Consider the following 15,719-nt stretch of genomic DNA (forward strand, 5'->3'; position numbering starts at 1 on the left):
CTTATAATTTTAACTCTATGCCATCTGATTCTTGATTGTTTTCCAGAAGGGAGCAGCTTCTCCCTCTCTCTTCAGTTCAACACCCTCATGATTTCGAAAACCTCCTCTCAGATTTTTTTTCTCTACAAGAAACATCATCCTAATCTTTCCAATCTGTCCTCATAACTGAAGTTTCTCATTGCTGGGACCATTCTTGTAAGTTATTTCTGTACTTTGACCAATGCATTTACATCCTTCTTATAATCTGGCACCCACAACTGTAGACAATGCTCCTGCTGAAGTCTAACAAGTATCTTGTAGTACAAGTTCAACATCACCTTGCTCTTGTACTCTATAAATAAAGTCAAGGATGCTGTATGATTTATTAACTGCTCTCTCGACCTATCCTGCTCTGATCACATATGATCCTGATCTGTTCACATATGCACCCAAGTCCCTCTGCTCCTGCACACCCAGAAAGCAACAGATCACCTTGCGGCTGCGGAAATACCCATCTGTTGCCCAAAATAATGACTCTCCTACCAATGTTGCTTCTCCTTTTGTCTTTCTCCCCTCCTCTATAGCTGAGCCTCCGACAATGCCATAAACGTTGCTTTGACTGACTCCCTTAAGAATCCAGTGCCCTCGTCAGCTTCCTAAGTGCACAATCGATTTATGAGGAGGCTTGTTCAGGATTCCTGCACAAACTCTGCATCTCTTGGAGTGCCTAGCAGTCACCCATTCCCTCCCTCCCTTAAGCTGAAATGTGACCACCTTTCTGAGCATGTGATCAGGGAGCTGTCAGCTTCACAAATGTGCCATAGTGTCTCCAACCACTACTCAAGTTGCAAAACGCAGAGCTCAAGTTTCTCCAGATGTGTTTGTCCAAGATACTAGTAGGGTCCATGATGTCCCACATACTGCAGGCCACACATTCCACTAGAGCCCCCGCCCCCAACCTGTGCTGCCAGGTATTAAACTAACTAAGTCTTTCCTTTTTACTTGGTCTTAAACTTGCTTCCCTTATGTTAACATTACACTATTTCCCTTTCCCAGTCTTTACTTAATTATATTACTTTATCAGATCGTATTCTTTAATATTGTACATTCTTATTTTATGCAGGTTATATCTATGATGAGAATAGAGAAACTGGGTTTCTGTATCTCATATTTAAGTTCAGAAAAGTTAACTTGATGTTATTGAACATTCATTCACATATTGATCTTTAGCTATGACTTCAGAAGTGACTCATGGTGGGATATATGGCAACCATTCTGCACACTAAAGTCCTGCATCCTTAAAACATAGAACAGACACCATGAGTTCACAATGTTATTCCGAGCATTTATCTTAATCTAAGAACAAGCTAACCTAACATTCCTCAATTTACTGCCATCCAAGTGCTTGCCCAGCAGTCACTTAAATGTCCCTAATGTATCTGACTCTACTCCCACTGCTGGTAGTACGTTCCACACACCCATCACTTTCTGTGTAAAGAACCTATCTCTGACATCTCCCCTAAACCTTCCTCCAATCACCTTAAACTTATGCCCCCCGCGTGATAGCCATTTCTGCCCTGTAGAAAAGAGCTATCTACTCTAGCTGTAACTCACATTACCTCCATCAAGTCACCTCTCTTCCTTCTTCTCTCCAGTATGAAAAGCCCTAACTTACTCAACCTCTCTTCAGAAGACACATCCTCCAATCCAGACAGCATCCCGTCAACCTGGGTGGTAACTTTGAGGGATCTATGTATCTGGACCCCAAGATCCTGCTGTTCCTCCACACTGCCAAGAATCCTGTCTTTAACCCTGTATTCTGCATTCAAATTCAATCTTCCAAAATGAATCACTTCACATTTATCCAGATTGAACTCCATTTGCCAATTCTTAGCCCAGTTCTGCATCTTGTCAATGTCTTGTTGTATCCTTCATCAGCCCTTGACAATCTCTGCAACACCACTGACCTTTGTATCATTGGCAAACTTACTAACTCACCCTTCCACTCCTTCATCCAAGTCATTTATAAAAACTATAAAGAACAGATGCCCAAGAACAGATCACCGCTGGTCACTGACCTCCAGGCAGAATACTTTCCATCCACTACCACTCACTGTCTTCTTTCGGCCAGCCAATTCTGTATCCAGACAGCCAGATTTCCCTGTGTCTGATACTCCTAACTTTCTGAATGAGCCTACCATGGGGAACCTTATCAAATGGGAGGAGAAAGTGAGATCTGCAGATGCTGGAGATCAGAGCTGAAAATGTGTTGCTGGAAAAGCGCAGCAGGTCAGGCAGCATCCAGGGAACAGGAGAATCGACGTTTCGGGCATAAGCCCTTCTTCAGGAATCGAAACATTGATTCTCCTGGAACCTTATCAAATGCCTTACTGAAATCCATACGCACCACATCCACTGCTCAACCTTCGTCAACTTGTTTGTCACATCCTCAAAGAACTCAATAAGGCCTGTGGGGCATGACCTGCCCCTCCCAAAGCCATGCTGACTATCTCTAATCAAACTATGTTTTCCCAATTAGTCATAAATTTATCTCTCAGAATCCTCTCCAGTACCTTGCTTACCACAGATATAAGACTGACTGGTCTGTAATTCCCAGGGATTTGTCTATTCCCTTTCTTGAACAGATGAACAACATTTGCCTCCCTCCAATCATCTGGTACTACTCCCGTGGAGAGTGAGGATGCAAAGATCATCACCAGAGGGTCAGAAAACTCAAACCTCGCTTCCCATAGTAATCTTGGATATATATGATCCTGCCCTGGGGACCTATCTATCTTGATGCTTCCCAAAATGTCCAGCACATCCACTTTCTTAATATCAACCTGTTCAAGCCTATTAACCTGGTCCACGGTGTTCTCATTGTCAACAAGGTCCTGTTCTCTAGTGAATACTGAAGCAAAAAGCTAATTTCGAGCCTCCCCGCCTCTTCAGACTCTAGGCACAGGGTCCCTCCACTATCCCTGACCGACTCTACCCTCTCTCTGATTGTTCTGTTATTCCTTATATAAGTGTAAAATGCCTTTGGGTTTTCCCTAATCCTTCCCACCAAGGCTTTCTCATGCCCTCTCCTCACTTTCCTCAGTCCATTTTTGAATTCTTTCCTAGATACCCTATAATCCTGTAAAGCTGTGCCAGAACCTTGTTTCCTCAACCTTCAGAGCTGAAAATGTGTTGCTGGAAAAATGCAGCAGGTCAGGCAGCATCCAAGGAGCAGGAGAATCGACGTTTCGGGCATGAGCTCTTCTTCAGGAATGAGGAAAGTGTGCCCAGCAGACTAAGATAAAAGGTAGGGAGGAGGGACTTGGGGGAGGGGCGTTGGAAATGCGATAGGTGGAAGGAGGTTAAGGTGAGGGTGATGGGCCAGAGTGGGGGTGGGGGCGGAGAGGTCAGGAGGAAGGTGGTGCTGAGTTCGAGGGTTGGGACTGAGACAAGGTGAGGGGAGGGGAAATGAGGAAACTGGAAGACCACTCCCTCCATGACTCCCTCGTCAGGTCCACACCCCCCACCAACCCAACCTCCACTCCCGGCACCTTCCCCTGCAACCGCAAGAAATGCAAAACTTGCGCCCATGCCTCCCCCCTTAATTCCCTCCAAGGCCCCAAGGAATCCTTCCGTATCCGCCACAAATTCACCTGCACCTCCACACACATCATTTACTACATCCGCTGCACCCGATGTGGCCTCCTCTATATTGGAGAGACAGGCCGCCTACTTGCGGAACGTTTCAGAGAACACCTCTGGGACACCCGGACCGACCAACCCAACCACCCCGTGGCTCAACACTTCAACTCCCCCTCCCACTCCACCAAGGACATGCAGGTCCTTGGACTCCTCCATCGCCAGACCATAGCAACACGATGGCTTGAGGAAGAGTGCCTCATCTTCCGCCTAGGAACCCTCCAACCACAAGGGATGAACTCAGATTTCTCCAGTTTCCTCATTTCCCCTCCCCCCACCTTGTCTCAGTCCCAACCCTCAAACTCAGCACTACCTTCCTAACCTGCAATCTTCTTCTTGACCTCTCCGCCCCTACCCCCACTCCGGTCTATCACCCTGACCTTAACCTCCTTCCACCTATCGCATTTCCAACGCCCCTCCCCCAAGTCCCCCCTCCCTACCTTTTATCTTAGCCTGCTGGGCACACTTTCCTTATTCCTGAAGAAGGGCTCATGCCTGAAACGTTGATTCTCCTGCTCCTTGGGTGCTGCCTGACCTGCTGCGCTTTTCCAGCAATGCATTTTCAGCTCTGATCGCCAGCATCTGCAGTCCTCACTTTTTCCTCAACCTTCAGTAAGTTTCCTCCTTCCTCTTGACGAGAAGCCCATCTTGTTATCCATGGCTCCTTCACCTTACCATTCCTTTCCTGTCTCAGTGGGACAAAGTTATCCCACACTTGCAACAAGTGCTCCTTAACCAGTCTCCACATTTCTGTTTTGCATTTCCCAGAGAACAATTGTTCCCAATTTATCCTCTCCAGTTCCTGTCTAATAGCAGTATAATTTCCCCTCCCCCAATTAAATACCTTGCAATACTGTCCGTTCCCATTCCTCTCCATGGCTATGGTAAAGGTGAAGCAGTTGTGGCCACTGTCACCAAAATGCTCTCCCACCGAGAGATCTGACGCTAGTCCTGGCTCGTTGCCGAGCACCAAATCCAATATGGCCTTCCCCCTAGTCGGCCTATCTATCTCTTCGGTCAGGAATCCTTCCTGGACACACCTGACAAAACCGGCACCAACCAGACCATCTGCACTAAGAAGGTTCCAATCAATATTAGGGAAGTTGAAGTCACGCATAACAACAGCTCTGTTACATCTGCACCTTTCCAAGATCTGCTGTTCAATGTTATTCCATCTCTCTGCTGCTATTGGGGGGGGTTCTATAGAAAACACTCAATAAAGTAACTGCTCCTTTCCTGTTATGACTTCCACCCATCCTGAGTCAGTAGACGAACCTTCCTTAGCAACCTTCTTTTCTGCAGCTGTGATACACTCTCTAATTAATAATGTTTCTCCCCTTCCTCTTTTACCCGCCTTACTGTTCTTTTTAAAACATAGAGTCATAGAGATGTACAGCACGGAAACCGACCCTTCAGTCCAACCCGTCCATGCCGACCAGATATCCCAACCCAATCTAGTCCCACCTGCCAGCACCCGGCCCATATCCCTCCAACCCCTTCCTATTCATATACCCATCCAAATGCCTTTTAAATGTTGCAATTGTACCAGCCTCCACCACTTCCTCTGGCAGCTCATTCCATACACGTGAAAAAGTTTCCACTTAGGTCTCTTTTATATCTTTCCCCTCTCACTCTAAACCTATGCCCTCTAGTTCTGGACTCCCCCACCCCAGGGTAAAGACATTGTCTATTTATCCTATCCATGCCCCTCATAATTTTGTCAACCTCTATAAGGTCACCCCTCAGCCTCCGACGCTCGAAGGGAAGACAGTCCCAGCCTGTTCAGCCTCTCCCTATAGCTCAAATCCTCCAACCCTGGCAACATCCTTGTAAATCTTTTCTGAACCCTTTCAAGTTTCACAACATCTTTCTGATAGGAAGGAGACCAGAATTGCACGCAATATTCCAACAGTGGCCAAACCGATGTCCTGTACAGCCGCAACATGACCTCCCAACTCCTGTACTCAATATTCTGACCAAAGCATACCAAATGCCTTTTTCACTATCCTATCTACCTGCGACTCCACTTTCAAGGAGCTATAATCCTGCACTCCAAGGTGACTTTGTTCAGCAACACTCCCTTGGACCTTACCATTAAGTGCATAAGTCCTGCTAAGATTTGCTTTCCCAAAATGCGGCTCTTCACATTTATCTAAATTAAACTTCATCTGCCATTGGCTGATCAAGATCCTGTTGTAATCTGAGGTCACCTTTGCTGTCCACTGCACCTCCAATTTTGATGTCAACTGCAAACTTACTAACTCTACCTCTTATGCTCACATCCAAATCCAAATCCAAACACAAATAGGTTTCCTTCAATCAAATGTTTCCTGTAAATTGAGCCCAACATCAAGGTCTACGAGTGATTAGAAATCACAATTTTGTGCATCTCTTCCTTCCTGCCTGGTTTAACTTCTTCTGGGTTCAGCATTCCTGATGAAGGGCTTATGCCCAAAACGTCGACTTTCCTCCTCGGATACTGTCTGACCTGCTGTGTTTTTCCAGCGCCACACGTTTTGATTCTGATCTCCAGTATCTGCAGTGCTCACTTTCTCCAGACCTTTTCAAACAACTTGGAAAACAAGTTGGAAGGATTGGATCCAGTTGCTGTGGTCTAAGTTGGGAACAACATTGAAAAGAAAAGGCGAGGTGTCGTGTTCAGTGAGGCCCAAAAGAAGACTGCCTCCTTCCCCTGCCCTGCAAACCACTCCACTTTAGAGAGCTTTCATCTACATGTTTTTGAAACCCAAAATTTGTTTCACATAATTACTGTTTGCAGAAGTAGCAATTGCTGTGCTTCCCACCTTGTTGGAACTCTGTCTTTCTCATTACTGTATAATTTTAGATATATATCAGATGTGAAAATCTGTTGTATTATTTTCCCATCTCTCTACTGGATGTTGGTGTTGCTGTCCAGGCCGGCATTTATTGCTCATGCCTAATATCCTGAAACTGGGAGCAGTGACATTGACATGGGGCTGCAGTCTCTTATGTACCGAGACTGTGTAGTGATAGTAGGTTTCCTTTAGGGTCATCAGTGAACCTGTTGGATTTGTATAACATATTGTTATGGTCATGTTTACTGATAAAACCTCTAAAAGAAATTTTTGGAAACTTGGTAAAGTGAATCACGTTTTAAAAATAGACCAGGGTTTTCACCAGTCCAGTAACAGCTAATGTACTGCTGAATCCTGCCTTGAAAATAAATTGGTATCATGTGATAGAATATGGATTCATTTTCATTCACGTCATATTTTGAACTTTCTGCACCTAGAATGTAATGAGTGAAGTTTAAAGTGCTTTACTACGTAGATAACCTCCAATTGGTGGTTCTTACTCTTGTCCCAATAACTCATTGCTCGAGACAGAAGATCTCACCAGTTTCTCAGTTAGCCAGTGGCAAGAAGAAACCTCTCTCCGTCACGCAAGTCCAAATATTTCTATATTTTTAAAATATTTATTCATGGGATATGGGCATTTCTGGTTAGCCAGCAGTTACTGCCTGTCTCTAGTTTCCTTTGAGAATGTGGTGATGAGCTGCCATCTTGAACCATTGCAGTCTGTGTGCTGTATGTCGTCCCATAATGCCCTTGGAGAAAGGAGTTCCAGGATTTTGACCCAGCAACCTATTTCCAAGTCAGGACGATGAGTGCCCTGGACAGGTCATGTTATCATATATCTGCTGCTGTAGTGCAGAATCTGAATGTTTGTGGATCTGGTGCCAGTCAAGTTGGCTGCTTTGTCCTGGGTGGTGTCCAATATTCCTAAGATCAGATCAGGTGGGAGGATAGAGTCCATAAATGTCCATTACAGGTGCAGAAGTTTTACGTCATGTCCACAATGAGCAGAAACCATGCTGAATATAGATAGATAAGGAAAAGTCCCTGGTACTGTAAATCATATCACAATGCAAGCTACTGCAGATTCGCTGCAGTTCAGTCTGTTATAAATGAAGGCAACGGATTCAGTCCTTTTCATCTTTCATCACAATACCTTTCTTCATCTCCGTTATACCCACAGCCATCTCCACTTTCCTTGATACCTTTCCACAAAAAAAAAGAAATAACGAGCTTGCATTTTATAGCATTTTAAAATATCAAAATATTCAGATGTCTTACAATCAAAGTGTGATCACTGTTATTTAGGCAAAAGCAGCACACAGTCCAACAAACAGGAAAGCATTGCCAAGCACTTTTTTTTGTGTGAAAAGTGAAATATGAACTGTAACTAAGGGAAATACTGAGCAGATCTGGCAGCATCTGTGGAGAGAGAAACAGTTAACATTTCAAATTGATTTCCTTTGAAATTTAAATTTGTGCATAACAAGCCCCTGTAAGCAGCAGTCAGACGATAACCAGATTGTTTTTGTTTAACCGCAAGAAACAAGATAAAGGAATATCTTTCAATAAAATTGCTCATTTATTTGTTTGTATTACCGAGCTGGCCATGAGCTTCCAAACAAGATATTCTCCATCTGAAAGAAACACAAAATGCAGGTCACTAATTTTTTACACCTTGTTGTTGATACTCTTGTTTACAGCCACTTAGCTTTTGAGTTCAGCTTTCAGGAGGTAGCTTAAGAGCACTAGAATGCAATATAAATAGCACACAATTACAAAACACTTTCTCTTTCTCTGTTTCTGTCACGCTGCCCCTTAAAGCTATTTTATTTGCTAAGTGAAGTGCTCCATCTGTCGGAGATTGCTAGACATGATATGCTATGGACCACCATCCAGCTGTTGGCTGGACTAGTTTGAAAAAAAAAACAATTCAGCGCTAATAAAATCCCCGAAATTATAAAAGATGGAGTAAAGCAATAACTCGTACTTCCATAACACCCTTTTTTTCTGAGTTTTGTTCAGGTTGTAACCAGATATTCAAATTTGCTGCTGAAAGTGGCCAAAACTAGGGAGTCATATGTTCAGCTAGTATTTAACACCAACATCTTTCATTTATATGTTTGTCCAATAAATGTTCCCACACCTCAATGCATCAAAGAGGAGAGGGCATAGACTTAAAATCATGAGCAAACAGGCAAAAGTTACACGTAGGAATGGTTGGGGAACATCTGAAAGACGCAGGCCATTTGGCCTCTTGGGTCTGCTGTGCCGTGGCAGATCTTTTTGATTTCGATTTCCCATCTTTGCCTGATAACCTTTGCCGTTCCTGCCGAACAAGAACCTGAATACCTCTGCATCAAAAATATTCAATGACCCCTACACCACTGCCTTGTACCAAAGAGAGTTCCAAAATTTCATAACCCTCTGAGGAAAAGGTAATCTCCTCTCCGCAGTCTAAAGAGGGTGATCCCTAATTTTAAAACAGTGCCCTCTTGTTTTGGCTTGACCCAAAAGAGCAAGCATCTTTCTAAATTCACCTTGATAGATACCATTTCATATCTTATACACTTTAACCAAGTCATATGTCACTCTTCCAAACCCCAGTGGAAAAAGAAGTCCCGCTTGTCCAAGGTAGCCTCATAAACAACCTATTCATTCTAGATGTAGATCCAATAAATCCTCTGTGAATGACATGCATTTACATCTTTCCTGATATAAGGAGACCAAAACTGCACAGAGTATTGGAGATGTGACCTAACCAAAGCCTCTTAAAACAGGTGCATAACCTCCTTACTTAAATATTCAGTTCCTCTTGTAATGAAGGATTGCATTCCATTAGTCGCCTTAATTATGTGCTGTACTTTCATATTAACTTTGTGATTAGTGCAGTTGAACGTATATATACCACTAAATCTCCGAATTCCATCATTTTCGATTTAAGTAATATTCTGCTTTTTCATTCTTCCTGCCAAAGTGAATAAGTTCGCATTTTTCCTCATTATAATCCATCTCACAGATTTTTGCCTGCTCACTCGAATTAGCTATATCTGCCTGCAAACCGCTATGTAGTCTTCACTGTGCAATACAAATACAAATCCACTCTTCCTCTTTTCTTTCATTGAACTCATTGAATTATGGACGTGGTTAATAGTTTTGTTTTATTCACTCGTGGGACATGGGCTTGCTGGTTGGGCCAGTATTTATTGCCGATCCCTAGTTGCCCTTAAGGTGGTAGTGAGCTGCCTTCTTGAACTGTTGTAGTTCACATGTTGTAGCTTGACTCACAATGCCCTTCGGGAGGGAATTCCAGGATTTTGACCCAGGGACACCAGCAAAGCCCATGTTGCACGAGTGAATAAAACAAAACTGTTAACCAAGTCCATAATTCAATGAGTTCAATGAAAGGAGAGAGGAAGAGCGGATTTGTATTTGCATTCAGTGGTGGTAACCCCATCGAATGTGAAGGGGCAGTGATTAGGTTGTCTCTTATTGGCAATGGTCATTGCCTGGCATTTGGGTGGTACGATGTTATTTGCCACTTAGCAGGCCAAGCTTGGATATTGTCCAGATCTTGTTGCATTTGAACATGTACTGCTTCAGTATTTGAGGAGTCGTGAATGGTGCTGAACATTGTGCAATCATCGGTGACCATTCCCACTTCTGACCTTATGATGGAGGGAAGGTCATTGATGAAGCAGCTGAAGATGGTTTGGTCGAGGACACTACCCTGAGGAACTCCTGCAGAGACAACTGACCTCGACCAACAGTCTTCCTTTGTGCCAGGTATGATTACAACCAGCAAAGAGTTTGCCCCCAGATACTCATTGATTCCAGTTTTGCCAGGGCTCCTTGATGCCACACTCAGTCGAATGCAGCCTTGATATACAGGACGTACCTGGGCAATGTTCCACATTGTTGGGGAGATGCCAGTGTTAGAACTATCCTGAAAGAGCTTTGCTGGGGACCAGCAAGTTCGTGAGCACAAGTCTTCAGTGTTGTTGCCAAAATGTTGTCAGGGTTCATAGCCTTTGCAGTATTCAGTACCTCAACTGTTTCTTAATATCACATGGAGCGAATCGAATTGGCTGAAAACTGTTATCTGTGATACTGGGGGCTACCAGGCAAAGCTGAGATGGACCATCCACTTAGCACTTAGAGTTATCCAGCATGGAAACAGAACCTTTGGTCCAACTCATCCGTGCCGACTAGATATCCCAATCTGGACTAGTCCCGTTTCACAGCATTTGGCCCATATCCCTCTAAACTCTTCCAATTCATATACCCATCAGATGCCTTTGAAATGTTGTAGTTGTACCACCTCCACCACTTCCTCTGGCAGACCTTGGGTCTATTTTAAATCTTTCCCCTCTCACTTTAAACCACTGCAGCAAATGCTTCAGCCTTATGTTTTGCACTTATATATTGGGCTTTGAAATAATATGAAAATGTCATCTAAGCCTTGGAATCTAATATTGATCATTTTAGCAGGCGATTTCTTTTTCAGCCTTGGGTGACATTTCCCAATGTACTGTTTCATTGCTGCTATTCAGCCATTTAAAATAGATGAGGTAACCTTACCTGTTAAATGATAGGTGGCGTTTAGAAAAGTCAAACGTATTTGTCTGTTAATACTGTGCATAATACAGTTCTAAATCTTTTTACCAACTAATTGACATGCAAGGTACCTTGCACAAATAAAATTGATTTTACAGTTTAATTGGCAACTCTCTGTCTCACCCTAGTGGCAGGATCTTGAACATACTGGAAGCTTGAGCCATTTCTAACCACAATTGCCTTGATTTCAGTGAGATCTGATCTGTTCACTTTCAACCAGTAGTTGAGGGAAAGGAGATCAAGGAATCAAAGTTTATATTTATTTTGTTATGGACTTATTTTTTCATAAGTTTCTGTGGACCTAGTTTGAAGGACTATTTTACAAGTGGATTTTTTTTTTGAACAGGTCAATGAAAGAAAAATGACTTTTTTTTTAAACAAGACATTTTGTGGTTGTCTCACTGACTTGTGACAACCCCATGTCTACTAGCGACCACCTGCATGGGTCTATGATTGTCAGGTTTCATTTACTGCTTTGGATATTGTTCAAAGTAATTGAGGGGAAAGTCACTGAAAGAAAGAAGCCTTCTATCTCTGTTCTCCTATTTCTGGAAAAGAACCCTTGTGGGTCCATTGTGATACCAAGAGTCCTGCAGTTGCTTTTGCTTTAGGAGTTTCTGAAAGAGTCTGTCAATATCTCCTGAATGACTGTGTCTGCAAAGGCTCCCAGCAACAACTGCATGTGTTCAGTGTCATCCATCTTTGTGTGTCAGAATATCAAGACAATAGGCACCTGAGCATCCCGAGCCTGATCATTCTTTGCCTTTAAGTGCTAAGACTTAATGATCCAGAAGTATTTTGCTTTAATCCCTGCAAAGATAAATCAGTTTTATTTCCCTTTCTGTGTGCATGTGTGTTTGTGAATGTTATAGCATATCAAGAAAGGATGTTTGTTTTGTCCTGATAAACACTGTATGTTCAACAATTCTACATCTCTGTGGAATAAGTTTAGTTTTACAATAAATCAATAATTTTGTGTTTATTAAAGCAGTGTGGTTGATAGGTTGTTTTATTCTAAATCTATTATCTATTAACAAGCATATGATTGGTCTTATTGGGAACCAGGCAAAATAACTAAATTGATACAAAAATAGAAATTGCTGAAGGAACTCAGCAGGTCTGGCAGCAACTGAAGAAAGATCACAGACATGAAACATTAACTCTGCTTTCTGTCCACAGATGCTGCCAGACCTGCTAAATTTCTCTAGCAATTTCTGTTTTTGTTTCAGATTTATAGCATCTGCAGTTCTGTTTTATTCTTATATAATTGAATTGGTGTTGTGACTGGTGGAAAAGACAACACGTTTCTTCCATTGTGCTCACAACAATATAGTGTCTTTCACAACTTTGGGATATCCCGAAGCATTTTACAGGCAATGAAGTACCTTGTGGAATATGGTCACTGTGCTAAGGTAGGAAATGCATACAGCACAAACTGTGGTCACTTCTTTCAGGTGTGTTGATTGAGGGATAAACATTGGTCAGGGCACAACACAGAACTTCCCTGATGGAGGGAAGACTCAACCTTGGCTTGATGTCTGATCCAAAACTTGACATCATTCACAGTGCAGCACAGCTTCAATACTGCACTTACACGGTCAGTCACAATTTTATGCTCAAATCTCAAGATTGGGACTTGAACCCATAAACTCCTGTCTCAAAGGCAAGCATGCTACCCACTGAGCCGTGGCACAACACAACAAGAATCTGTACCATAAACTGTTCCATTCCACCGGTTGATATTGGGTGTGAAGATAACTTTCTAAGAAAGGCGGCACGGTGGCTCAGTAGTTAGCACTGCTGCCTCACAGTGCCAGGGACCTGGGTTCGATTCCTGCCTTGGGTAACTGTCTGTGTGGAGTTTGCACATTCTCCCAGTGTCTGTATGGGTTTCCTCTGGGTGCTCTGTTTCTTCCTACAGTCCAAAGATGTGCAGGTTAGGTGAATTGGTCGTGCTAAATTGCCCATAGTCAGGGTGAATATGGGGAATGGGTCTGTGTGGGTTACTATTTGGAGGGTCGGTATGGACTTGTTGGGCTGAAGGGCCTGTTTCCATACTATAGGGAATCTATCATATTATTCTGTTTTAATTTTTAAAATACTCACTCACCCTTTAATATGTTACAGGCAATGAATTTGGGCACCCTGAATGGCTGGACTTCCCGAGAATAGGAAACAATGAAAGTTACCATTATGCCAGACGGCAGTTTGATCTTCTGGATAATCACCTCCTTCGTTACCAGCAGCTGAATGCTTTTGATGCAGACATGAATAATTTGGAAGAGAAATATGGTTGGCTTGCAGCGCCACCAGTGAGTAGGCTCGTTACCTTGGTCTCAGGCATTATGTCTCTCCCTGTTCCTCACTTTCTCTCTCATGCCCTTTTCCTATTCCCCTCATGTGCTGTCACCCCCTCGTGTGCAAACTGCCTCAATGTTTGCTTTCACTTTAATACCTTCAATCCTGCTCTTACTGTCTGTTGTTCTGTCTTAAACATTCCTCTTACTTTCTTTCGATCGTGCTCTCACTCACCTTACCCGTGCTTTTATTCTCTTCCTGAGGGCGATTTACTTTCTTTCTAAGGAGGAATTGGATAGTGACAGAGCACGCAGCAGAGTTTGAGCACTCCAGGTTGCTGATTAGTTCCAGTGTTTCAACATAAGCTCTGGGTCAAACTGGGTATAGAGGGGTTGAGACAATGGACACAGTAGATGAGGTGGGTGGATGTACAGGAAAATCTCTGCCAGGTGTGGAAAGATCCTTTGGGGCCTTATACAGAGGTGTGTGTGGGGGGGCTGGGGGGTGCGGGGGGGTGATGTGGATGTGGGTGCAGGTTGTACACTTCCTGTGGTGGCAAGGCAAGATGCCATTCAGAACTGAGGAAGAGTCATAGTAAATTTGTAATATTAACTCTCGTTTCTGTCACACCACAGCTGTTACCAGACCTACTGAGTTTCTGCCGCATTCTCTGTGTTTGTTTCAAATTTCCAGCATCTGTAGTAGTTTGCCTTTATTCCTTGTGCAGTAAATCCAGTTCAGTTTCTGGTAAATGCTAACCTCCGGGGAGTTGACAGTGGGGTATTCAGTGACGATGATAATGATACCATTGAATGTCATGGTGCAATGGTTCGACTCTGACTTGTTGGAGATGGTTGTTGCCTGCAACTTGTGTGATGTTAATGTTAGTTGCTGCATTTGAACCTGGCCTGTTTCAGTGAGCAAGGAGTTAGCGAACATCCTCAACTGACCTTAGGATGGGGGGAATATCATTGATGAAGCAGTGAAAGATGGTTGAGCCCAGGACACTATCTCGAAGAACTCCTGCAATAATATCCTAGGCCTGGGATAATTGCTGATCAACATGAGGTGCTAGCTATGACCACATGTACCGGAGAGATTTCCCATGACTCCTGTTGCCTTCAGCTTTGCTAGGGCTCCATACGGTTAATGCATTTAACAAGCCTGGGCGATACTGCTTTGAAGCAAACCAGCACCAATGTCATTATGGAGGGACTAAACCGAATAGTGCAGGAGGAGTTAGATGAGCATGGCGGAGGGGCGTAAGCAAGTTCAACTTTGAGACTCTTCAGTGAGAGAAGGTATATTGAAGCTTTTGTAATAGAAGCAGCAGTTTAGCTGAATAATTATTGAGAAAATCTTATTGGAAGAGAAATGGAGAGGAGAATGCTTTGAGGAAGGGGCAGATAGAAATTCCATTGTAGACAGGCCAGGAGTTGCAGAAGATTAAATGTGAAAAAGGGTCAGTCACCCAATAACTAGAGTTAGGAATGTATGAACATGCACAATTCAATAGTAGGGTTAGAAGCCTTGTTTGAGTGTAGAAGATGTAAATATAAATCTGTAATGGAGATATTGACTAAGTTAGAACAGGATTGAAAATTTAATATTCTTGTTTGTAAAATTTTCAAGTCAGGTAGAAGAATAAAAATTGTGAGCCGTTGTCATTGCAATTGAAGAAACCAATCAATGTTTGAATGTAAATGTGTCTTTGGGAGCTGCATTTCTATAGATTATCTCAGGACATAGGAGAAGAAGTTAGGCAATGGAGCAAGTCTCTGTGTATTACATGCTGCTGCACACAGAAAGCTGAAGAAATTCAAATCTTACCTGACTTAATTGAAGTTCAGTTTATCAGATATTTAAAAACATCTATGGACTCTCAACTCCTCTTCCCCTCTCCTGTGATCCTCTCAATCGCTCCTTCCCTCTTCTACCCATTTGCACGTCGCTCCATGCTCTTTCGCCCTACTCTCTCCCGCCACCTCCACCACCTCCTCTTGCTCATCTTGCCTACCACCCGCCAACCCCTCAATGGCCCTCCCCCTCTCCCAATGACACCCTACCCTGGTTCCAGTCATAGAGACCTACAACACGGAGACAGACCCTTTGACTCAAATTGGTGCAGTTGACCAAAATGTCCATCCACACTCACCCTATTTCCCTGCACTTGGCCCATATCCTTCTAAGAGAAAGTGAGGACTGCAGATGCTGGAGATCAGAGCTGAAAATGTGTTGCTGGAAAAACGCAGCAGGTCAGGCAGCATCCAAGGAGAAGGAGAATCGACG

General features: G+C 43.3%; 1 protein-coding gene across 4 annotated transcripts in view; it reads left to right on the top strand.

The window, feature by feature from the left end:
• LOC122555434 (1,4-alpha-glucan-branching enzyme) overlaps positions 1-15,719 on the top strand; it is a 628,967-nt gene that overhangs the window by 508,096 nt on the left and 105,152 nt on the right. For all 4 annotated transcript variants that reach the window (XM_087992439.1, XM_087992437.1, XM_087992438.1 and 1 more), the window contains exon 13: positions 13,260-13,444. In XM_087992439.1, coding sequence (XP_087848565.1) covers positions 13,260-13,444 — 185 coding nt within the window. The remainder of the gene's footprint in view (positions 1-13,259; positions 13,445-15,719) is intronic.

This window comes from Chiloscyllium plagiosum, unplaced genomic scaffold (genome assembly GCF_037043375.1).
Source record: "Chiloscyllium plagiosum isolate Xiang-an unplaced genomic scaffold, Cpla_swu_hap1 HiC_scaffold_12, whole genome shotgun sequence".
Taxonomy (NCBI): domain Eukaryota; kingdom Metazoa; phylum Chordata; class Chondrichthyes; order Orectolobiformes; family Hemiscylliidae; genus Chiloscyllium; species Chiloscyllium plagiosum.